The sequence below is a fragment of the Haematobia irritans genome, chromosome 4, assembly GCF_050003625.1.
Source record: "Haematobia irritans isolate KBUSLIRL chromosome 4, ASM5000362v1, whole genome shotgun sequence".
Lineage (NCBI taxonomy): Eukaryota > Metazoa > Arthropoda > Insecta > Diptera > Muscidae > Haematobia > Haematobia irritans.
The window spans coordinates 158,731,156-158,757,563 of record NC_134400.1 but is presented as its reverse complement, the minus strand read 5'-3'; the positions used below and the strand labels follow the sequence as shown (position 1 = coordinate 158,757,563).

Sequence of the window (26,408 nt, the reverse complement as noted above, 5' to 3'; positions counted from 1 at the left end):
TGGCGCTAAAGACATTTTTGCGATTTTGAAGTTCAATTTTTTCCTTTAAACTAGGACATTTTCTTCAACACAGTAAAAAAAAAATACGTCTAATAAATGTTCATGAACTTGTGGCAAAATATTTATTTATTGTCGCGATAAAACAGTGTTTCCAATACAGTTTAATTAAAATTTTCTAAAATTAACCTACATTTTCCTTCCTGGTGAGTTCACACTTTCTTGAGTGAAGGACATTCAAAACTGGAAACACGGTGGTTCCTTCCGGGTTTCCTTCCACCCAATGAAGACGAATTTTTTTGTTTCTTATTTTTTTTAACACCAAAATAAGGTCTCTGAATTTATAGTTCTTTTCGTCTTTCCACATTTTAGTTTTATGTGTGTTTGGCAATAGTAAAATTCAATTCTAGTTTTTCACCTTTTATGACTGGGTGGTGGCCAAGAAGAGCTAAGAGAATTCAAATATAGAAGAATAAGTAGTGAAACTACTTATAGAATAGAAGGAATAAAGTGGATGGAGATGCAACACACCAACATTCCTCTAGAAATTGGGTACACACATACAAAGGTTCAGTGAACCACCACCACAATCCCCTTTTAGTCTTTCGAGGTTTCCTTCTAAATTTATTACTTTGCATCATTATCCATGTTCTTATTTACTTTAGTATTTACTTGACACTTTTAAATAAGTGTGAGTGAGGTGAAGAAATTTTATCAAACATACCACCATGCCCATGTTTGATAAAATTTCTTCTCTTGAAAATCTCAATTTTGTGTGGTGTGAGATACATAAATATATAGACATATTAACATATGTAAGGCTCATTGTGTCTTTACATACACATATGTGTGTGTATATATATATATATATATATATATATGGTGTAAAGAAATACTCTCGAAAATTCTTTGTATTTGCTGAAAAATTCAAATTTTTGAAAAATTCCATTTCGATTTTGATGGCTCGCTCTACTGAAAAATTAATATTTCCCCAAAACTTAATTTTCCATATTTATACGTAAAAATTTTAAAATTCACCATACACACCCATGCAATTGTGTACGTGTGTGTGTTGCTATATATATGTCCTTTGACTGTTTCAACGCTGATTATTATACCAAAGACATCCATTCACCCCGTTAAGTGTCTGCCACTTGCAACTTCTCTTCTCCCCCCCTACCGAAAATACATTTCCGTTTCCCGACACAGCACACACACATACACACACAAAATAAATTGAAAACTCAATTCAAACGCTTGGTTTTTGGCGGATGCCAACAAGCCAACAACAGTCAACATCAGTAGTAAAAGGGGTAGACTCTAAATAGGTGTGATGATGGTGTTTGGGGAAATCAGAGGAGGAGATGGGTGCAATGGTGGGGGGGTTTGTTGGACAACAATGGGCAGGCAGTTAGTCCTTGTTGTCAAGCGACTAAGTAGTAGAAGGGAGGGCTAACACCACATGTATAACGCATATAATTTTAACCCCATTACATCATTAAAATTCTCATCTGTGATAAGGTGGTCGTCGAATATTTCCCCTACCCGAAATTCCCTTCTTGTCATCGTGCTAAACTCTTTACATACTTCTATATATATATTTCCAAACATTTCCCAATTATCATAGAAATCGACCACGTAAAGTATCCATGTATATGCCAACATCGGTGGTATATATTTAGAGAAACATATATACATACATATGTATATACGTATAGCTACCAAGCTTGCTTGGTCATTACTTTTGAACACATTCACTGAACATATACAAAAGATTCGCACAAATTTAACCAACAACACTCCCGAAACATTTGTCAACCATACCACGCATATGAGTCATTATCAATGGCAAAATCCCGAAACATTAATTAGGCGATCCCAGGTGACAACTAATGGACATGATATACAGAAAAAAAACAAATAATAATAAAAAAATCGGAAATTTCATTTAAGTATCCCATTAACTTTTTAATCAAATTAAAAAATAAAGTCATCAAAAAAAAATGATAAAATCTTTTTCCGGTTTTAATTAAAATATTCATTATCCCAATCAACACTTCAATTAAATAAAATATTTCCAATTTAAAATATAATTAAAACTTTTGTTCGAAAATAATCATTTTCCATATACATATCTACTATTTTCATTGATTCATTAAATGTCGACTCTAATTCAAAGAAAATACCAACAAAAGGGTGATTTTTTAGAAGCTATAAGAAAACTTAAAAAATGCAAGAAATAAAATTTGACAAAATTTTCTATAGAAATAAAATTTTAATAAAATTTTCTATAGAAATAAAATGTTCACACAATTTTCTACATAAATAAAATTTTGACAAAATTTTCTATAGAAATAGAATGTTGACAAAATTTTCTATAGAAATAAAATTTTGACAAAATTTTCTATAGAAATAGAATGTTAACCAAATTTTCTATAGAAATAAAATTTTGCCAAAATATTCTATAGAGAAATAAAATTTAGACAAAATTTTCTATAGCAATAAAAGTTTGACAAAATTTTCTATAAAAATAAAATTTTGACAAAATTTTCTATAAAAATAAAATTTTGATAAAATTTTCTATAAAAATAAAATTTTGACAAAATTTTCTATAAAAATAAAATTTTGACAAAATTTTCTATAAAAATAAAATTTTGACAAAATTTTCTATAAAAATAACATTTTGACAAAATTTTCTATAAAAATAAAATGTTGACAAAATTTGCTATAAAAATAACATTTTGACAAAAGTTGCTATAAAAATAACATTTTGACAAAATTTTCTATAAAAATAACATTTTGACAAAATTTTCTATAAAATAAAATTTTGACAAAATTTTCTATAAATAAAATTTTGACAAAATTTTCTATAAAAATAAAATTTTGACAAAATTTTCTATAAAAATAAAATTACGACAAAATTTTCTATAAAAATAAAATTTTGACAAAATTTTCTATAGAAATAAAATTTTGAAAAAATTGTCTATAGAAATAAAATTTTGACAAAATTTTCTATAGAAATAAAATTTTAATAAAATTTTCTATAGAAATAAAATTTTCACACAATTTTCTACATAAATAAAATTTTGACAAAATTTTCTATAGAAATAGAATGTTGACAAAATTTTCTATAGAAATAAAATTTTGACAAAATTTTCTATAGAAATAGAATGTTAACCAAATTTTCTATAGAAATAAAATTTTGCCAAAATATTCTATAGAGAAATAAAATTTAGACAAAATTTTCTATAGCAATAAAAGTTTGACAAAATTTTCTATTAAAATAAAATTTTGACAAAATTTTCTATAAAAATAAAATTTTGATAAAATTTTCTATAAAAATAAAATTTTGACAAAATTTTCTATAAAAATAAAATTTTGACAAAATTTTCTATAAAAATAAAATTTTGACAAAATTTTCTATAAAAATAACATTTTGACAAAATTTTCTATAAAAATAAAATGTTGACAAAATTTGCTATAAAAATAACATTTTGACAAAAGTTGCTATAAAATAACATTTTGACAAAATTTTCTATAAAAATAACATTTTGACAAAATTTTCTATAAAATAAAATTTTGACAAAATTTTCTATAAATAAAATTTTGACAAAATTTTCTATAAATAAAATTTTGACAAAATTTTCTATAAAAATAAAATTTTGACAAAATTTTCTATAAAAATAAAATTATGACAAAATTTTCTATAAAAATAAAATTTTGTCAAAATGTTCTATAGAAATAAAATTTTGCCAAAATATTCTATAGAGAAATAAAATTTTGACAATATTTTCTATAGCAATAAAAGTTTGACAAAATTTTCTATAAAAAATAAAATTTTGTCAAAATGTTCTATAGAAATAAAATTTTGCCAAAATATTCTATAGAGAAATAAAATTTTGACAATATTTTCTATAGCAATAAAAGTTTGACAAAATTTTCTATAAAAATAAAATTTTGACAAAATTTTCTATAAAAATAACATTTTGACAAAATTTTCTATAGAAATAGAATGTTGACAAAATTTTCTATAGAAATAAAATTTTGACAAAATTTTCTATAGAAATAGAATGTTAACCAAATTTTCTATAGAAATAAAATTTTGCCAAAATATTCTATAGAGAAATAAAATGTAGACAAAATTTTCTATAGCAATAAAAGTTTGACAAAATTTTCTATAAAAATAAAATTTTTACAAAATTTTCTATAAAAATAAAATTTTGATAAAATTTTCTATAAAAATAAAATTTTGACAAAATTTTCTATAAAAATAAAATTTTGACAAAATTTTCTATAAAAATAAAATTTTGACAAAATTTTCTATAAAAATAACATTTTGACAAAATTTTCTATAAAAATAAGATGTTGACAAAATTTGCTATAAAAATAACATTTTGACAAAAGTTGCTATAAAAATAACATTTTGACAAAATTTTCTATAAAAATAACATTTTGACAAAATTTTCTATAAAATAAAATTTTGACAAAATTTTCTATAAATAAAATTTTGACAAAATTTTCTATAAAAATAAAATTTTGACAAAATTTTCTATAAAAATAAAATTATGACAAAATTTTCTATAAAAATAAAATTTTGTCAAAATGTTCTATAGAAATAAAATTTTGCCAAAATATTCTATAGAGAAATAAAATTTTGACAATATTTTCTATAGCAATAAAAGTTTAACAAAATTTCTATAAAAATAAAATTTTGACAAAATTTTCTATAAAAATAAAATTTTGATAAAATTTTCTATAAAAATACAATTTTGATAAAATTTTCTATAAAAATAAAATTTTGACAAAATTTTCTATAAAAATAAAATTTTGACAAATTTTTCTATAAAAATAAAATGTTGACAAAATTTTCTATAAAAATAAACTTTTGACGAAATTTTCTATAAAAATAAAATTTTGACAAAATTTTCTATAAAATAAAATTTTGACAAAATTTTCTATAAATAAAATGTTGACAAAATTTTCTATAAAAATAAAATTTTGACAAAATTTTCTATAGCAATAAAAGTTTGACAAAATTTTCTATAAAAATAAAATTTTGTCAAAATTTTCTATAGAAATAAAATTTTGCCAATATTTTTTATAGAATTGAAATGTTGACAAAATTTTTTATAGAATTGAAATTTTGCAAAACTTTCTATAGCAATAACATTTTTACAAAGTTTAATGGGATATTTATAAACGCAAAAAATTGTCGCTAATAGGAGAGATAATAATATATAATATTGCAAATACTGAAATAAACTTCTAAAATAAAATAATAAACCATTTCTTTCGAAGGAAGAAACAACATTTATTAATTTTTTAAATAAATGAAATTTTGGAAATTGGTGTCCTAAATTTAATACAAAATTTTTTTTCAGTATAAATAAAGATATACAAGAAATAATTTGTTGCCTCAATAACTAAATTGATTGAGGAAAATTGTTCCTTTATTGTCCAATTATTTTCAAAATTTTTTGTTTTAATTCTATTTTTTTTTTTTCTTTAAAACTTGGTGTTATATTTCGGGTCCTAATTTTTTTAACTTTCATATTAGTTCAGTACCTTCCGTCCCTTAAGGATCTTGCAAAAATTGGGCTTCTTTAAAATTATGACATTTTTTAGGGACCTATCTCCCTCAAATTTTACTTCACAGATATACGTCTATAGCCGGAGGGACGCAAATTTCCGATATGCTTGTCTTAAATTCTATGAAAAAATTTTGAAGCAAAGATTATAAACTTTCTGTTTATTAACTTTTCATTAATTGAGAAAAATTTGTCCCTACTGTTGTGTAAATTGCATGTCCTAAAATTTAGGTTGCATAATCTTTAATATTAGATCAATTTGTTTTAGTGTACGGAAACTAACAAGTACATTACGATACTAAAGGGTGATTCTTTTGAGGTTAGGATTTTCATGCATTAGTATTTGACAGATCACGTGGGATTTCAGACATGGTGTCAAAGAGAAAGATGCTCAGTATGCTTTGACATTTCATCATGAATAGCCGAACGATCTGCCACAACGTCGAATTTTCAGTGAATGGGCCCTAGAAAAGTTGGCAGAAAATCCGCTTTTTTATCGACAAATTTTGTTCAGCGATGAGGCTCATTTCTGGTTGAATGGCTACGTAAATAAGCAAAATTGCCGCATTTGGAGTGAAGAGCAACCAGAAGCCGTTCAAGAACTGCCCATGCATCCCGAAAAATGCACTGTTTGGTGTGGTTTGTACGCTGGTGGAATCATTGGACCGTATTTTTTCAAAGATGCTGTTGGACGCAACGTTACGGTGAATGGCGATCGCTATCGTTCGATGCTAACAAACTTTTTGTTGCCAAAAATGGAAGAACTGAACTTGGTTGACATGTGGTTTCAACAAGATGGCGCTACATGCCACACAGCTCGCGATTCTATGGCCATTTTGAGGGAAAACTTCGGAGAACAATTCATCTCAAGAAATGGACCGGTAAGTTGGCCACCAAGATCATGCGATTTGACGCCTTTAGACTATTTTTTGTGGGGCTACGTCAAGTCTAAAGTCTACAGAAATAAGCCAGCAACTATTCCAGCTTTGGAAGACAACATTTCCGAAGAAATTCGGGCTATTCCGGCCGAAATGCTCGAAAAAGTTGCCCAAAATTGGACTTTCCGAATGGACCACCTAAGACGCAGCCGTGGTCAACATTTAAATGAAATTATCTTCAAAAAGTAAATGTCATGGACCAATCTAACGTTTCAAATAAAGAACCGATGAGATTTTGCAAATTTTATGCGTTTTTTTTAAAAAAAAGTTATCAAGCTCTTAACAAATCACCCTTTACAAACGGGTGAACATCACTCTTCTCCCCAATCCTTGCTGAGTGATAAGGGTCTCCTTTTGTAAGTGATAAAATTCCTACGATATTTTTGTTGAATAGTGTTTTTTTTCTATCAGTTCCAATCTGAAAAAGTTTATCGCAGGAAAATTTAATAATATGTCATTTGGATCTTCGTATTTTTTTTTATCAAATAAAATTATTTTTCCGTACTGTGTGTACATACTTACACCTTCGAGAAAATCGACTAAGCAGATGATTTTATCAGATTAATCGGAACCCCTTTAGATGGGGACTCATTATTTCAGTTTGCTTTGAAACGCATTATTCCATAAGGGATTATGATAATTTCCCCTGAAATCTCTCATATACAAAATTGTACCTATTTAAGGAACTAAGACCATGAGCCATTTATTAAGCATTTGCTCACTGTAGTTGGTAAAATTTCCACATTTGTATATACACACGTGTGCAAATACAACATCGTATATCTGTGCACTTTGATTATAAATTTTAAAATTATTTACATATGCAGACTAGAAAGATATAAATATGTACGTACGTATGTATACACATACCTATGTTAAAACATCCATACATATATGAGCAGAACAATCACTAGTGCAAGCACATACAAGAGAATCATCTATGTAGACAGCATAGCAATGAGTATACATATAGCACTCTCTAAACACAGGGTGGCATTATAATGTATGCAAACGAATATATACATAAATATACACACACACATACATACATCCGGCAGGATGCATGAGCATGTGAGTTTGAGATATAGCTTTTGTACAATACATATGTAAATTATATTATTTGGTACCACACAGAAATATCAAATTTATATCCGTTCTTCCTCTCGTACCGATGATGATGGTGATGTCGGTGATGAGGATAAGTGCACCCGTGTGTCTGTTGGTTTTCTGTTAAAAGACACACGCATGAACAAAGGACGGACATTGGAAATATTATAGGCATCATTTCCTCTTTGAAATCTCTCCCATAGCTTAGATTGTCCCCTTTGTCTATGTTGGGAATTTTAGATGAAATACTAAGCCAAAAGGGTACAGTAGAGAAAATGACTGACACTAGACTATAGAACACCAAATCAAGCCAAGGTCCTAGCAAATGACAAAAAAAAAATCAGTCATCTAGGCAAAGCAATAGGAAGAGTAACCCCTTCCTAGAAGTGAATATCACAACTAACGAATGTATCTCTAATTTGGTTCAAGTGTTTTTTATGTTTTTTTACTGCTGTGGGGAAGGATTTATGTATAGGAAATTTAACATTGTGGGCATTTCCACATTGTAAATTTAATTAAGCATTTATTTTTATTTTTAGAGCCAAAGGAAAAAGACACCATAAATACAAGGTAGTTGACATATAGTGTACCAAACCAAATCTACCCTATTTTTGGCACATAAAAACCTTGTTTATTTACTTCGCTTTGTATATACATCCCAGTCGGATAATTCGTTAGCCCTGTATTTATAAGAGCTGAGCGCATTATAAAAGCGTCAATGAAACTTCCAACACAGCTTACATGATAAGGTGCTTTATCATCTCTGATTTTAAAAATTTGTTAAAGGCGAAATGATTCAATCGGCATTGCCCATTCGTTTCTCAAATCAAGTCTATTATAATGCCTGTTTTAAGCCCCACTACGGAACAACTGCAAAGATGAAAAAGACTGTTTTTCATATGTTTGGCTATAAACATTATATTTTTGGAACACAAATTGTTAACCACAATATTTTTGAGTGCAAGCATATAATGTTCATAAACTAGCATAACATGTTTGGGACATATATGTTAATATGTTAGAACATATTATGTTTGGGACATAAAATGTTTGTAAATATAATATGCTTGGATGCAAACATATATTAATTTAGAAATAGCCTATAAATATATATGTGTTTAGTAGCTTGGAGCGCTATTTAACAGGGAGCGATATTGAATTAAGTTGGTGGTTGTTGCTTGTTATTACAAAATTAACATTTTATTTTTCCTTGGGCAATTGATCAGCTACTTCTTTGATCCTTACAAACTGTGTGGTCCGCTGTTCGAATCCCCGTCCGGCAAAAGGTAAAATTAAAATAAAATAAAAATCATAAAATTGAATAATTTCTTCTACAATGTTTGTATTACAGAAAAAGGTGCTAAGAACTAAAAAATCTCGTGGAAGTGAGAAAGATGTGGGGGAATATACAATTAGGCAGAAACAAAAATTTTGAGCATTCAGGTCGAAAACCTATGTTGTTAGCACCTATATTACCTGTTTATTTTCATAATTCATTATGATTGTAAATATATAAATAAGTAAATAAAATTTTGAGCACAATATTGTTTGAGAGAATTTTTTTAAGCATATAATATTTTTGGGTGCAAAATGCTTCCAAACATATTATATGTTCACATAATAACATATTGTTTTTTAGAAGACAACATTATTGAATTTGGGTGCAAAAATACAAAATGTTTGGAACTTAGACTACCCAAACATATATTGTTTAGACCAATATGCTTTCAAACATATTATATATTGGAAGAGATCAAACATATAAATGTTTGGGCAATACCCAAAAATGTATATGCTTGAAGCAATATATGTTTGGGAGTATATGTTACAGAAGCAATTTTTTGTGAGGGTGCAGAAGGAGACGAGATAGACACATGGTGTCTTTGGCAATAATACTCAGGATTGGTCCCGTCTGTCTGTGAATACATTTATGTGATCAAAGGCTAGGTCCCAGTTTTAGTCCAATCGACTTCAAATTTGGTACAAGTTTATTTTTTGGGTCAGAATAGCACCCTATTGATTTTGGAAAAAAATCGGTTCAGATGTAGATATAGCCCCCATATATATATTTCGCCTGATATGCACTTATATTGCTCCAGAAGCCATAGTTTTACCCCAATTTGGTTGAAATTTTTGCACAAGGAGAACAATTAGTACTGTAGTCAAGTGTAATAAATTTGATTCAAATGGGTTCATATTCAGATATAGCTCTCATATATATCTTTCACCCGATTTAGACTAATATGACCACAGAGGCCAAAGTTGTACTCTGATTTACGTGAAATTTTGAAGAGGGAGTAGAGTTAACATTCTAACTATGCTTGCTAAATGTGGTTTAAATCGGTTCATATTTAGATATAGCTCCCATACTCGTATATATCTTTCGCCCGATTTAGACTCATATAACCACAGTGACCAAAGTTTTACCCCGATTAACAGGTTGGCTGATAAGTCCCCGGTCTAACAAAGAAAAACACATTTTTTTTGTCAAAATTCGTTTTTATTATTCAACATAGTTCCCTTTAAGAGCGATACAACGATTATAACGACCTTCCAATTTTTTGAAACCATTTTGATAGTACTCCTTCGGTTTTGCCTCAAAATGGGCCTCAGTTTCGGCGATCACCTCTTCATTACAGCCAAATTTTTTCCCTGCGAGTATCCTTTTGAGGTCTGAGAACAAGAAAAAGTCGCTGGGGGCCAGATCTGGAGAATACGGTGGGTGGGGAAGCAATTTGAAGCCCAATTCATGAATTTTTGCCATCGTTTTCAATGACTTGTGGCACGGTGCGTTGTCTTGGTGGAACAACACTTTTTTCTTCTTCATATGGGGCCGTTTTGCCGCGATTTCGACCTTCAAACGCTCCAATAACGCCATATAATAGTCACTACTGTTGATGGTTTTTCCCTTCTCATGATCATCGATACAAATTATTCCATGCGCATCCCAAAAAACAGAGGCCATTACTTTGCCAGTGGACTTTTGAGTCTTTCCACGCTTCGGAGACGGTTCACCGGTCACTGTCCACTCAGCCAACTGTCGATTGGACTCAGGAGTGTAGTGATGGAGCCATGTTTCATCCATTGTCACATATCGACGGAAAAACTCTGGTGTATTACGAGTTAACAGCTGCAAACACGGCTCAGAATCATCAACACGTTGTTGTTTTTGGTCAAATGTGAGCTCGCGCGGCACCCATTTTGCACAGAGCTTCCGTATATGCAAATATTGATGAATGATATGACCAACACGTTCCTTTGATATCTTTAAGGCCTCTGCTATCTCGATCTACTTCATTTCATGGTCATTCAAAATCATTTTGTGGATTTTTTTGATGTTGTCGTCGGTAACCACCTCTTTCGGGCGTCCACTGCGTTCACCGTCCTCCGTGCTCATTTCACCACGCTTGAATTTTGCATACCAATCAATTATTGTTGATTTCCCTGGGGCAGAGTCCGGAAACTCATTATCAAGCCAAGTTTTTGCTTCCACCGTATTTTTCCCCTTCAGAAAACAGTATTGTATCAAATTCCTTTTTTTCCATTTTTTCACAATAACAAAGGTTGCTTCACAAAAGACGCTCTATCTCACAAAATAATTGACTTACAGACGTCAAATTTTGACACGAATTATTTGAAGGTTGGTACTATATAAAAATAATATGCATTTAATACTAGGATCGCCATCTATGCGTCAGACCGGGGACTTATCAGCCAACCTGTTAATAACAGACCATGGGGCTAATCACAGCATTCGATATCGAATTCATAATCGTATCGAAAAAATTGTCGATAAAAAAGTTTGGATCATGGCATTCGATTGACATTTGATGCAATTTCTCTAGCATTGCCAACAGCAAAAAACGAAGCAGAACAATATGAAATGACAAAATTAAGTTAGCGGCACAAAATAGAAGGTAGAAAGCACACCTCTTTTAAGATTTCAAAGTAAAAAGTAAATTGTATTGCATTATATCTTATGGACTCTTTTTACATTCCTCCGAATTCCTTCCTAATTGGAGGATGAGATGTATATAAAATAATTCGGCGACAAATAAGGAATAAAAGTGCACATTGATTGGTGTATATGGGTTTGAAATGGTGTGCACTGTTAGAAAGTCACCTTTGGAGGCTCAATGGACGATTTCGGCTGACGAAGGAGGCGTTCAAATGGAATATATCCCCATGTTCCGGTTTACGAATTCGCAAAATTTTCCTCAATCTCCATTTTCCGAACCACAAAGACATATAATATGAAATTTATACACATTGTTCTTATGGATAAGGAATTTATTTGGAAGAAGATGGAATTGTTCAGATGTTATTGACAATCCAAAATTTTGCGTTTTGCGAATTCGTAAACCAGAACAGTTGGTATAATTTTTGGTGGCATGTCAACGTCAATTCTACCGCTTTACAATTGTCTGCCGTCTTAAAACTTTTGGCCAGTGGAAGCCTTCATCATTCACTATTCTTACAAGGTGGTCCAGAAGCGTTATGTTGTCACGGAATGGTACGGTAATTGGTTGATCACAATCTCTTGGGTATCGATCTAGCATGTGCACTTTTTATATGGTTCTTTGCACAGCTATAATGCTCGCTCCCGAACTTGACTATGACCAATTTTTGTTTAACTTTTATTGGAGTTACATTAGTCCTAAATATTAAAAATATGTTCATTATACGTAAATTTACTACAAAGTACCAACAATTCGAACTTAAACAAATATATTTACTATTCCTATATGGCGAAAACAATAAAAAAACAAGTAAAAAATGTTTTACGATTGCAATTTACCAATCGAAAAGATTGGTGATCGGAAAAATTTAGATTTCGATCAAAAGTTCTCGATATCGAATGCCGTGATTAGCCCCCTGTTAACACAGCTCTCATGGAATGCGTAGGATAATGTATTTATGAGTGTTATATGTTATTTATAATAGCCTTTAGCTCTGTGCAAAGCACAGCCGACCGTAGCCGAGTGGGTAGAGTGTGCGCTTATGAAGCCAATGGTCGTGAGTTCGACACCGCTTTCAGCAGAAATTTTCTAAACGTAAAATTAAAGTGTAATAAAAATAAATTCTATGTCAACATACTTTAAGCAATTGGGGAAAAATCATTAAAAACAAAAAACAATAATCTAAAAATAGCACAATTTTTTTTATTTTTTTTCCAAGACCTTACAAGACAACTTATTTGGAAGGCCTTATTCAAGGTAAATTTTTCTACTAATAAGATCACGCCTTATACAAGCAATATATTTTGAAGTGAGAGGGCAAGGCCTTGGCCCCCAATACCACCCAAAGTTATTTTGAAATAGAGTTTGCATTTGTGTGGCATCACTACTGGCTCCTAAATAAGGTACGTTATTACGCCTGTAACACTACGCTTTTTCCTACTGGGATATACATTTTCGATACCATCCAAAATCCTTCAAATTTGTTGGTTGTTTTCAGGGCTGTGGAGTAGAAGTGTACACGTGACACAAATTTGTCGTGAGTCACACTGATGGCAACGGCATGAGTGTGCGTGATTAACAAATAAAATATCGTGCGTGAGAGTGAGCCACGAAAATAAATTATTCATGAGAGTGCGTGAGTAACGAATTTCGGAAAAATACGCTTACGAAAATAATACCGCCCACGGACATAAAACGCTTTCGAATTGAATTCATTTACCATTTTAGCGACACCTGGGATATAGAGATTAAGAACGCTTTCGATTTTAATTATACTCGTGTTTTCAGACACGTCCTAAGGTAAATTACTCATAAAATTATTCGCGAGTCACGATATTTTTCGTGAGTCATGACATTTTCGTGCGTGAGTAAAATATTACTCACAAGCACACCTCTACTGTGGAGCACGGTTGCCACAGTCGGTAGACTTCTACCAAAAATGATAGATTTTTTACTGTTTGGTAGATTGGGTAAGAATTCTTGAAGTTCCAAAATATTCCTCTCCAACTAAGGGGAGCCACTGTGGTGCAATGGTTAGCATGTCCGCCTTGCATACACAAGGTCGTGGGTTCGATTCCTGCTTCGACCGAACACCAAAAAGTTTTTCAGCGGTGGATTATCCCACCTCAGTAATGCTGGTGACATTTCTGAGGGTTTCAAAACTTCTTTAAGTGGTTTCACTGCAATGTCGAACGCCGTTCGGACTCGGCTATAAAAAGGAGGTCCCTTGTCATTGAGCTTAACATGGAATCGGACAGCACTCAGTGATAAGAGAGAAGTTCACCAATGTGGTATCACAATGGACTGAATAGTCTAAGTGAGCCTGATACATCGGGCTGCCACCTAACCTAACCTAACCTAAGGGGTACTTCAATTTTCTATAGAAATAAAATTTTGAGAAAATTTTCTTTAGATGTTAAATTTTGACAAAATGTTCTATAGAAATAAAATTTTGACAAAATTTTCTATAGAAATAAAATTTTGACAAAATCTTCTATAGAAATCAAATTTTGACAAAATGTTCCTTAGAAGTTAAATTTTTACAAAATTTTCTATAAATTCAATATCTTTAAAAATTTGAATTTTCTTGTTAGGCCATGCTATCAAAATCTATTGTAAGTTCTCCCTTTTTGCAGAAGTAATAACTTCCCCTTGTTGGTGCAAGCTAAAATCTTTATAACATTTAAAAAAATTGGTGAGATGAAAATATATAATATTGCAATTACAAAAAAAACTAAAATAAAATAATAAAACATTTCTTTCGAAGGCAAACAATTGTTTTCATACTAACCACAAAAATTTGTTCAAAAAGTTTAAAATTAGATTTTTTTTTAAATTTGGTAGATTTTTGGTAATTTTTTTTTTTCAAATTTTGGTCGATTATTTTTGGCACGAGTGGCAACCGTGCTATGAAGTTGAGCCATATTTACTCCACTCCGACTCTAGCTCTCCTATAAATGATTACTGACCGATTCTATGTTAAGCTCATTGGTAAGAGCCCTCCCTCTTATAACCGAGTCCGAACGACGTTTACATTATGGTGAAATAGTTCCATATATAGATATACATATATCGATGTGTATTCTTCTACCTGCTCCGAATATAAAGTGAATGTTGAAAACTTTTATAGTTTATCTTTCTTATAATTGAATTGAATAAAGTTCAATGATAAAACTTCCAAAGATTTCTGTGTGTATGGTATAGCAATAGTGTGTGTGTACCATCCACACACACACAGCAATACAACTCTAAGCCTAAAATATGATATACTAAAGGAACATCGGTCTGTTGTTTTAATAGCTGGCATCTAAACTGTGAATTCGTCATAAAAAATTTCACAATTTTGAAGCGAGGTTCCTCGCTTTATTTCTACAGCACAATGGCCACCAAAATCTCTGGCATAGTAGATTATCTCAGGACGGCACTTCGACGGGAATGGGCCAGATTGCCGCAGAGCCACTTTCGTGTAGCTAGTGATGGCTCTGTCTGCCATTTGAAAGCTATAATGCTTGCGTCTCACTTGCGAAGAAAAGAACAAGTTTTGAAGTCTGAAAGGTGTGCCATACACCGGAATAATTCTGTGGTGTACGAGTTTTTTATTAAAACATTATAATACTTGAGTTGCAAATATTAAGAAAATCCCCAGCGAGCTTTTAATTTACTATTGTCCAGAATTTTAGGAACATGTGTCAAATATTTCGTATAACATAGAAAAATTAAATACAATGTAAGAATATAAGTTGCACTTACTTGACAGAATCTTATAAAGTTGTCCACAATTATCATTTTATCATTGAGGGTCATTTGACCGGTGAAACGAACACCCAACGACTTGAGATTATCCTTCTTTTTGCCAGGTAGCTTATTCATATGTTGGAAAATACCCTCTTCCACTTTGTGCGAAGGATGGGCTTCGAAATTTTCAGTTATGCTGAAATTGGCCAAGACCTTTGGAACTGCAGGAGAAGCATTGGCTGCAGCGTCGGTACCACCATTTGCTGAAGATGATACACCTCCGGATGATGCCGTTGTGCCGGAACCTCCGCCAGCTACACCCAACATAGAGAAATCACTGTGACCCCCGTGATTATTACCACCCTCCGAAGAGGTATTCGAATTGGATGCATTCAAATGGGAATTAGGATAGGTTAGAGATGATAATTCCATTGATGATTCATTGGAATTGGAACTGTGAACAGAGTTCATGTGATGCAAATCGTAAAGCATATGCTTGGAATCATGATCGTACACATCAACCGCCATAGGAGTAGGTGGTTGGTGATTGCTGCTATTCGCATTGCTGGCACCGTGATGATTGGCAGGAGTTTTGCGTGAGGAACGTGAAACTTTGTGGGGTGTGGTATCCAAGTCTATGAGACTCGCATTGTTGGCATTCAAGGAGGGATCAGGTTTGGTACCTATAGCCGTGGGCCCACCGGAACCGGATGCACTTGAATTATGGCCAGGATGATGTTGATTATCATTGTAGTCATTGGAGTGCCTTAAATATTTCATAAATTCAAAGGAGCCATCAAAATGTTGGGGTGCACCTCCGACTGAAACGGGACCATTACTTGCTCCTTGTGATGATGGTGGGGGTAAACCTTGCTGGGGATTTCCGGCGTTACCACCAGGTGTCCATCTTTGTTGGTGTTGCTGCAGATGCATTAAAGGATGTCCATTACCATGGTTTTGCGGATGATAGCTGCCTCCAATATAATGGTTAGGTTGCTGTTGGTGGGGATGTGGCATATGGTGGTGATGTTGTTGTCCCGTTGGATGTGTATTCTCTAAATTGGAATTTCCCTCATCTCCTCCCTGTTGTAGTGGATCACCTGATGTTGTAGGACCGCCACCATTCATGTGGTAAATCTGTGGCTGTTGCTGTTGATACTGTTGCTGAGACGCCGAGCTATTGTTGTAGACTTGAAAATCTTCAAAGGATGAAAATCTCAATTCGCCATTACTTAAATATTTTGAAAATTCCGATGGATCATTGAGGGAATTTAAAAAGAATGAACTAAAATTACTAGAGATGCACGACATTGTGTCTGTTTTGGTTTTATGGGGTTCCTTGTGGTTGTTGCGTGGATATTTGCGTTGTGGGGTGGAAACGATTAACACGTTACTGTTGTTATTGTGTGGTTAGATGTTGTTGACTTGTAGGTGGTGGTGGCGCTTGTTTTGTTTACACTCCAATTCACTCACTTGTTAGTGACGGTGGTGTCTGCGACATACAAGTTCACAATTTTTTTGTTTTTGTTTTGTTTGTGTTTGCCTCTAGGTTTTCGGGCTATTTATTTGGTGGCCCACAAATGTTTGGAAAACACCGCGTGTATTATGTATTTTGTTTTGATAGCTTGTTTTTGCCTCACACTTCTTTTCCTCGACACGCTGTAACCCTCTTCTTGTCGTTGAGGGGGATTGTTATCGTCATTTGCGATGCTGCTGCCGTTATTCTATCTCTGTGTGTCTTCTGCTCCAGTCTCTTATTTTTTATGTGGGTTAGTGAGTAGATTTTTGTTTTTGTTTTCGAATTTTCCTCTTGATTTTGATTCTCTCCCTTGCGTTTATTCCGTTCTTGTTTTTTGCTCTGTTGGGTATCGTTTATACCTCGTTCAAATCATACCTCCACCTGTCAGTCTATTCTCACACAAACACACAAGCACGTGGTCTTGTTTGTGGAACTCATGAAGACAACGCAAAAACACAGAAGTCAGATATGAAGAAAAGACAGCCTCCACAGACAGAAAAAAATCTACAAGAAGGTTAAAAAATACCAAGAAACACTACAGAGACATCAATGGCTTTACACAATGCTGATGGGTATATTTAGGCATGTGTGGGGAAATCTTTGGAACCAAAATGCACACACAAAAAATTCACACTCTATGTGGTGCCTGCATTTCCTTACATACAGTTATATATAAAGATACGCACGTCCACAATTGACTATGCTCTGCGTTGAGTCTACGTCACGAGTAAAAAAACACACACAATCCAAACACACAAAGAGAACTAAATCAAACACTTAAATCGTGGGGTAAACAGGAGTTGTAGTTGTTTTTGTTTTATATTTTTTTGTGGTGTCTGCTTTCACGGCAACCGAAGAACCGATACTCCCAAGCAAAAGACTCAAACAATAAGACTCGGCCAGACAGCTAGCAACATACATAAACTGCATTTACACTCTCTCGCTCTCTTCGAAGCATTAGCCACTCACTCACTGTCACACGCCTTCTTTATGCCTCTGTGCGGGGTCTCTCTCTCACAAAATAACAGTTATGTGGGGGGTCTGGATATCTGCTACTGCGAATGCTTATAATGTTTTTGTTGCTGTAACAATGTAATGTGTTGCTATTTCAAGCTGTAAAGTTATTTCTGGATTTTTTTGCTCTCTATCAATGTTGTGGATTGATGTGTGTGCTGCGTTTGTAGTAGCCCTTGTTGTGGTGATTATGATGACGACAAAGATAATAATGCTGTTGGCTTGTTGGTAAAACACTCTCGTTTATTTTTTTTTTTTTACTTCTTGTTTGGTGTTTCCCTAGGCTAGCCCGAGTATACTACACTCAACAGCTGCTAATATTTGATGTGTGATTGTTGTTGCTGCTTTTGTTTGGGGATATCAGTCGCTGTTGGTAGACAGACGGTATGTTCGTGTGATTTGCGGTGATGACGATGAGTTGGGGAGTACCTCGACGATGACTTTACTGATGATGGGTGTTGTTAGCAGCAATGATGCTGGGGTACGCTGCTGATGATGGTGATGACGACGATGTGACGTGGGTTACGTGTTAATAATACTGTTATGAATACAATGTTTACACTTTGTCAAATTTGTATGCTTTCGTTTTTTTGTTTGTTTTCCTCTACACTGGATGTGATGTCTTATTGTTTGTGCTGGTGTTATACATTCGTAGATTTTGCTTTCGTTTTTTTTATTGTAAGGAAGCTAAGAGTAGGACATTTTGGCCGTTGTTTGTTTTTGTTGGAATTTATATTTTTGCTTGCTTTTTTTTTAACTGGTGTTATTTTTTAACACCATAGCCTTAACCAAGATTTTGTTAGGAAGAACGAATGTGTGTGTGTATGTCCTGATGTAAATGGGAGGGTGGACTCTGCTTGTAAAATGGTTGCCCTTGTTTGTTTTTACTGTTTTATTTTGCATATGATTTCATATTGATAATAAAAATAGGGTAATGCTTGCGGTATGTTACTATAATACGTTTATTAAATTTGCGTTTTGTTAAAGCTTTGATTTGCTAGGAATAATTTTTCTTTTTGATTTAAAGTTTAAATATTTTTTTTCTTAATCTATGTTTTTAGTTAAATATCTGTTTTTATTATGGCACATAAATTGTTGTTAATAGTGATATTAATTAATTCCTTGTAGTAAGAGCGTAGTTAATCTCCCGTACTTATCTACAAAAATATATTAAAAAAAAAATATTTATATAAAATAAAAATATTCTTGTATTAAATATTTAATGACAAAAAAAATTTTTTTTCATTAAAATTCCTTTTTCTCTTATTTCTTTTATTTAACAAAATTGCACTTGATAATTTCAATTATTTTTATATCCTTCTTTTTCATATCCACACTTTATTTGTTTTCACCGTTATACGATGTTTAATACGAATACACTTTCTTTTTTTATTAGTATAGGGTTCTTTCTGCATTTGCTCGCGATCTCTCTTTCTCTCGCTCTCACATATAAAAAACACTTTTGAGGTATGACTGGCTGGTTTCTGTATATCCATCCATTCATTCATATGACATTGAATACTTGGCGAGCTTATAATTTTTTCCAATGTTTTGTAGTCGTCGTAGTAACATTACTCTGAAAATACAAGAAAGAAAAGAAATGTACATTTGTTTAGTTTGTTGTTGTTGTTGTTTTAATTTAATTTAAATCAATGCCAATATAATATACAATATGCTTTCAAAAAGGTCAAAGTAATAGACATGTAGATATAGCTGAGTATGAGAAAGAGAATAATTGAAAAGATGGTTTGAAAATACTTTCCACTTGTGGAGAAATTAATATGTCTCCATATGTGGGCATAAAATACCGGAAAAGTAGGTCTATAGTTAATGTTTGCTATAAATAATAGAACGATAAAACGTCATGTCCATTCCTCATGTTACACAAGAATCCAGACCTTAAAACAATAACTTCCTGTTGTTACATTAATTTGTTTGCTATTGTTGTTTATTCCAAACTTCGAGTACATTCAAAAAGTGTGAACACATTCATAGCGATTTTCGATAAGCGATATTGCATTTATTTCATATGGTAAATGTAATTTGTTTTTCAAAAAGAAAGTAGAAAAAGTATCTCTGAGACTTTTTCAAGAAATGTGTTTGTGAAACGTTTTCTAGAAAAGTGCCTGTGAAACATTTTCTAGAAAAGTTTCTGTGATATATTTTCTAGAAAAAAATGTCTGTGACACAATTTCTTGAAAAATGTCTGCGACTTTCTTAGAAAAGTGTCTGTGACGCAATTTCTTGAAAAATGTCTGCGACTTTGTCTGTGATACTTTATCAAAAAAAAAGTACTGTAGGACTTTTTTTGGAAAAAATTGTCTGTAAGTTTCTGTGAAACTTTTTGTAGAAGTGTCCGTGAGACATTTTCTAGAAGTGCCTATGAGACTTTTTCTTGAAAGAAGTCTCTGTTAGAGACTTTTTCTTGAAAAAGTGTCTGTGGTAATTTTTCCTAAAAAAAAAGTTTTTGTGAAACTTTTTCTTCAAAATATTTTCTTGGGAAGTGTCTGCGACCTTGTTTTTGAAACTGTCTGTGAATTTTTATCCAAAAAAATATCTGTAGGACTTTTTTTTGGAAAAAAATTGTCTGTAAGACTTTTTCTAAAAACTGTGTCCGTGGAACTTTTTCTAGTAAAGTATGTGTCGACTATATAAAAGTGTCTGTGAGACTTTTTCTAAAAAGTAACTGTGAGACATTTTCTAGAAAAGTGTTAGTGAGACTTTTTGTAGAAACTGACTGTGAGACTTTTTCTGTAAAAATCCTGAGAAACTTTTTGTAGAAAAGTTCCTGTGAAACTTTTTCTAGTAAAGTGAATGTGAGACTTTTTATAGAAAAGTGTCTGTGAGACTTTTTCTAGAAGTGCCTGTGAGAATTTTCCGTGAAAAAAAGTGCGAATTTTTCTTTAAAAACACTTTTCCTTAGAAAAGGGTCTATGAGACTTTTTCTTAAAAAAGTGTCTGTGAGTCTTTTTCTTGAAAAAAAGTGTCTGTGAGACTAATTCTTGAAAAATGTCTGCGACGTGTTCTTAAAAAAATATATGTGAGACTTTTTCTTGAAAAAGTGCCTCAGAGAGTTTTTCTTAAAAAATGTCTGTGAGACTATTTCTTGAAAAATGTCTACGATGTTTTCTTGAATAAAATGTATGTGAGACTTTTTCTTGAAAAAGTGTCTCAGAGATTTTTTTTTTGAAAAAGTGTCTCACAGACTTTTTTTGAAGAAAGTGTCTGTGATATATTTTCTTGAAAAGAGTCAGTGAGACTTTCTTGAAAAAAGTGTGTGTGAGACTTTTTCTTGAAAAAAGGGTCTGTGAGAATTTTTCTTGAAAAAACTGTCTGTGAGACTTTTCTTATATACGTTTCTGCCAGACTATTTATACAACAAAGTATCTGTAACTTTTTCTAAACAAAAATATATGTGAGAATTTTGTCAAAAAATATGTGTGAGACTTCTAGAAGAATCTGTCCGACTTTTTCTTGAAGAAGGTTTGAGATATTTTCCAGAAAATATATGTGACATTATACAAAAGTGGCTTTTTATTGAAAAAAGTGTATATGAGACTTTTTATAAAAAAAAATCTACACTGAAAGAAGATTAAATTTTCTAAATGGAAAGAAAATTTAGACAAACGAAAAGCAAATAAAAAAAGATTAGAGAAACTAGTTACATCGTTTGAAATAAATTTGAAAATATTTGTCCCTAAAAGAAATAATTTATAAGGAATAGTAATTTAGTTTGTCTAAAATTTCGTTCTTGAGGAAAGTATTTTTTCATTGTATGTACTATTATAACGGTATCACCTATTGGGTCCGTAACAGCTTCCGATTTCAAATGCAATACAAACTTGACCACGACCATTTGTCCATGCGGGTAATTTATCTCAAATATTTTTTAAGATTTTTGTTCAATTTTTTTTTCTTGCATACGAAACAAGAAATTACGAAAATTTTCACTATACACACACGTCATCCCAGATGAGTATGAAAAACCAGAGGAAATTAGACGACGAAGCGTGTATATGTGTATATTTCTGCAATAACACTATTATTGGCGACGGCTGCTTTCTTGCTTTTCGGCTAATATTTCTTTTATTATTACTTTTTATAGACGAAGAAGAAAACATTTTTATTTATATTTTTTATCGTTTTTGTTTTAATGTACATAAAGAAATCAGAAAGCTGGCATACGAAATAGCACTGCAGATGAAAAAAAAAAAAACATTTTAATTTATTATCCCTTAATATTTCTTAATCTTATTGCTGGCTACATGGTTACTTGCTATCTGACTATGAACACTCTAACGGCGACAATGGGAAAAAAATATTTTGCACTGTACTCAAAAAAATTTGAACTCTCTATTTCACTAAAGCCAATTTAACTTTGTTTTAGTTCAAGGAATTATTATGTTTGCAGAAAGTTTCCTTTACTCTAATAATTTTTTTGCGTACGTTAGTTAACTTAACTAAAAAACTGGAAAAAATTATACACAAATTAAGCATAAAGATTTACTAAATTCGTATTTCCCCACAAAATAGTTCATTATTTCTTTAAATTTGTAAATTTTACTACAAATGCGTTTATCATGAACTTCGTATATCACTAAAGACATTCTTGCAATTTTGAACTCCACTTTTTTCCTTCAAACTACAAAATTTTCTTTAACAAGTGAAAAAAATAAATTATGTCTAATAAATTTTCTTGAATTTGTCGAAAAATATTTACTTATTTTTGTGATATCGGCGTGATACCGGCAGTTGTAATACTGTTTAGTTAAAATTTTCTACAAATATTCAAAATTTTCTAAAATTAACCAAAAGTTTTCTTCCTGGGGGTTCACTATTTTTTCAGTGTGTGTTCAGTGTAGTCAACAGAGTGGCAAGTTTTGTTTGTAAAATGCATTTTTAGCAGTATTTTTTGAAGGGCTTAACATATTTCGGAATAACAAATATTACAAGTTTATTTCATTTGAAATTTCTATATTTTATCAAAAGGATCAAATGAAATTTGATTATTATTTTATATGTAATTTATATATAACGATGCTAACCCTCTCTATCTACTGTTGAAATCATTAGCAAAGAACATTTTGTATAGAGAGTAAAGTGATCAAAAACCCAGATTTTCTCGAGTTTCAGAGAATTGCAGTAGAATGTGTGTGTGCCTGTGTTAAGAGAGCCTTGAAGAAAGTTGTTAGAAAACTTATTTATCCTCTTAACCTTGGCATTTGCTCTTTTAATAAAATAGAGCAGGGATATATGTATCTTAACTAAAAAAATAGAGTTGCCACATTGGAACTGTATTACAATCAGCTGACCCCACACCACTGGAATGTTGTTTTTTACGGCGCCAACCATTAAATTTGTGCGATTACAACTGTCTCCACCCGTAATAAACAGCAGTCGCTACGAATGTGTTTATAAGCTCGATGTATTTGGGTGTTTGTTTTTGTAATAGTGCTGGTATCTAGAGTATTTGTGCCATGATATCACTCTTAAAAGAAAACATGTATATACGGCTGTAAGTTCGGCCAGGCCGAATCTTATGTACCATCCACCTTGGATTGCGTAGAATCTTCTACTAAGAACTGTCATCCACAATCGAACTACTTGGGTTGCGGCCGATGGCAAGGCATCTTAAAACTTCTTAACATCATCTTCTAAATTGTAAGTTAGTTCATGCGGGATATGTATTAGACAAAAGAAAGGTCGATTAAATACATATATATTAAGTTCATGACCGATATATATAGCTAAGAAATAATTACGAATCGATATTAACTTTTGTGCGGTAATTATAGAGCCAGAATTGAAACATGGGGGTCGCTTTATATGGGGGCTATATACAATTATCCCTTGTGTATGTGATAACACTGGAAGCGATACCAGCGTGATGAGGTCCCGTGGGACCTACAATAAAAAAAAGGATGGTAGAGAGGTTATCCCTACGATATTTTTCGATCATTTACTGTAGGTGGACTCTTCTATAATGCACAAATTGCATATATAAACATTTGGTTGTATATATAGAGTTTTATTTAATTTTTAATAGGATACAGATAATGTTAAAATTTTTGATTAGTATACTAGTGGCCCTGATGTTTCACGCAGGCGTGGTACCTATAAGTATCCTTATACGTACCAAGCAACAATATATTGTTTTTGTACACCGAAAGAATTCTCTTCGTTAATTTTACGAAGAATTCTTCATTAACTATTTTTCCTGAATTCTTCATTAAAATAACGAAATTTTCATTCATTTTCGTAAATTTTACGAATATACGAAACTTCTACGAAACATTCTACATTAACTTTTCTTCGTAAAAAGTTCGTACTTTTAACGAAACTTTCTTCATATTTCATGAATTTTGTGAAGAAGTTTTTACGAATATTTTACGAAACATTCTGCGTTAAAATTTCTTCATAAAAAGTACGAAACATTTTCTTTGAAATAACGAAGAAGTTTCATTGAAGTTGTAAAATTTCCGTTCGCGGCATTAAATTGTCTTTTATAATGTGCTTGAGTGTATTCCTTTATTCTATTTTTTATGCAAGTCTATGCTACTTCTCATTTGGGTGATAGCGCGCTATGAATAAAAGTGAAGCAATAAAACTAAAAATTATTCAAAAACTTAAGATGTAAAGTAGTGGTCATTTTTCACACTTGCAACTACAACCAAATGCACTTTCGACTATAATTTTTTTTTCTAAAAGTTCGAACATTTTTCAGAAAAAAGTACGAAAGTTTTTCATAAAAAGTACGAACATTTTTCATAAAAACTACGAAAATTTTTCATACAAAGTACGAAACATTTTCATAAAAAGAACGAAATTGTTTCAAAAAAGTACGAATTTTTTTCTTACAAACTACGAAAATTTTGGAAGAACTTTTCTTCGTAAAAAGTACGAAATATTTCGTACTTTTAATGAAAAGTTTCTTTGGTTGTAAAACAATGACAAATTTCGTACTTTTAACGCAATTTTTCGTTCTTTTTACGAAGAAAATTCTTTCGGTGTAGTTGAATGTTCTTAACAAACTGGATTTTTGAAGGAAAAACAATACGATTTTTTTTAGTGGCTTTCGTTTTGCTCGCAGTATTATGTGCACAGTGGTTGTTTCAAACTTGGTCCAAATTGAGGCACATCTTGCCAAATTCCAGGAGCCGATAGGTGTGGAAAATGTATAGAAATATAAAAACTTATTTCGACCAGGATTTCCATGAAGTTCAAATAACTTTTTTTGCACTTTTACTCTCACTATATTGGATATATCAACGGAAGACATAAAATTATGTACTACCAAGCAACGAAACCAATGGAAACTTCAAAAATGACAAATTCTTCCAAATAACGGTATTTTCTGAAAGGATGTTAGTGTTATTAATTGTTCCAAATACGAAAATCGCAATATCTTTACACTGCTTTTTAAACTGTGCTAAAACCACTAATGTAATTAGTAATAGGTCCCATTGGACCTCATCACGCAGAATCGCACTAAACTTTTTCAAATACCTATAAAAACCGAATTAATGATTCAATCACATAAAAATTTAAAGTTTTCAACTTAAACACTTCAGTACAAGAAGTCATAAACCATCAAGCTGAAATTCATATAAAAGATAAAGTTATGTATGAATAAAAATCAAAAAGGTCCAGCGGGACCTCATCACGCACAGAAGGGTTATGAACACGAGTCTACCAAAAATGGCAGATTTTTTACTGCTAGGTATATTGGTAGAATTCTTGATGTTTTGGAAGATTTTGCAAAATATTTCACTCCAACTAAGAGGTTCTTCATAAATTTTCTATAGAAATAATATTTTGACAAAATTTTCTACAGAAATAAAGTTCTGAAAAAATTGTCTATAGAAATAAAGTTTTGAAAAAATTTTCAATAGAAATAAAATTTTAACAAAATTTTATATAGAAATAAAATTTTAACAAAATTTTCTATAGAAATATAAAATGTTGACAAAATTTTCTATAGAAATAAAATTTTGGCAAAATTTTCTATAGAAATAAAATTTTGACAAAATTTTCTATAGAAATATAAAATTTTGACAAAATTTTCTTTGGCAATACAATTTTGGTAGATTATTTTTGGCTCGAGTGGCAAAGCGTGATATTTCTGTGATTGGGGATCGGTTTATTTGGGGGCTATATAAACTATAGATTGATACGGACTAATTTTGGCATGGTTGTTATCGTCCATATACTAGCGCAATGTACCAAATTTCCACCAGATCGGATGAATTTTGCTCCTTCAAGAGGCTTAGGAGGTCAAATCTGGGGATCGGTTTATATGGGGGCTATATATAATTATGAACCGATGTGGACCAATTTTTGCATTGTTGTTAGAGATCATATACCAATATCATGTACCAAATTTCAGGCGGATCGGATGAAATTTACTTCTCTTTGAGGCTCCGCAAGCCAAATCTGGGTATCGGTTTATATGGGGCTATATATACTAATGAACCGATATGGATCAATTTTTGCATGGTTGTTAGAGACTATATACCAACACCATGTTCCAAATTTCAGCCGGATCGGATGA

The 26,408-nt window shown here is 31.7% G+C and overlaps 1 protein-coding gene across 3 annotated transcripts in view; it reads right to left on the bottom strand.

Annotated features, from left to right (window-relative positions):
* LOC142234624 (uncharacterized) overlaps positions 1-26,408 on the bottom strand; it is a 123,671-nt gene that overhangs the window by 64,865 nt on the left and 32,398 nt on the right. For 2 of the 3 annotated variants that reach the window (XM_075305781.1, XM_075305782.1), the window contains exons 2-3: positions 19,195-19,433; positions 15,340-19,014 (exon numbers count right to left, since the gene is read on the bottom strand). In XM_075305781.1, the coding sequence (XP_075161896.1) occupies positions 15,340-16,635 (1,296 nt within the window). In that variant the 5' untranslated portion in view covers positions 16,636-19,014; positions 19,195-19,433. The remainder of the gene's footprint in view (positions 1-15,339; positions 19,015-19,194; positions 19,434-26,408) is intronic. The other variant, XM_075305780.1, reaches the window with a different exon arrangement.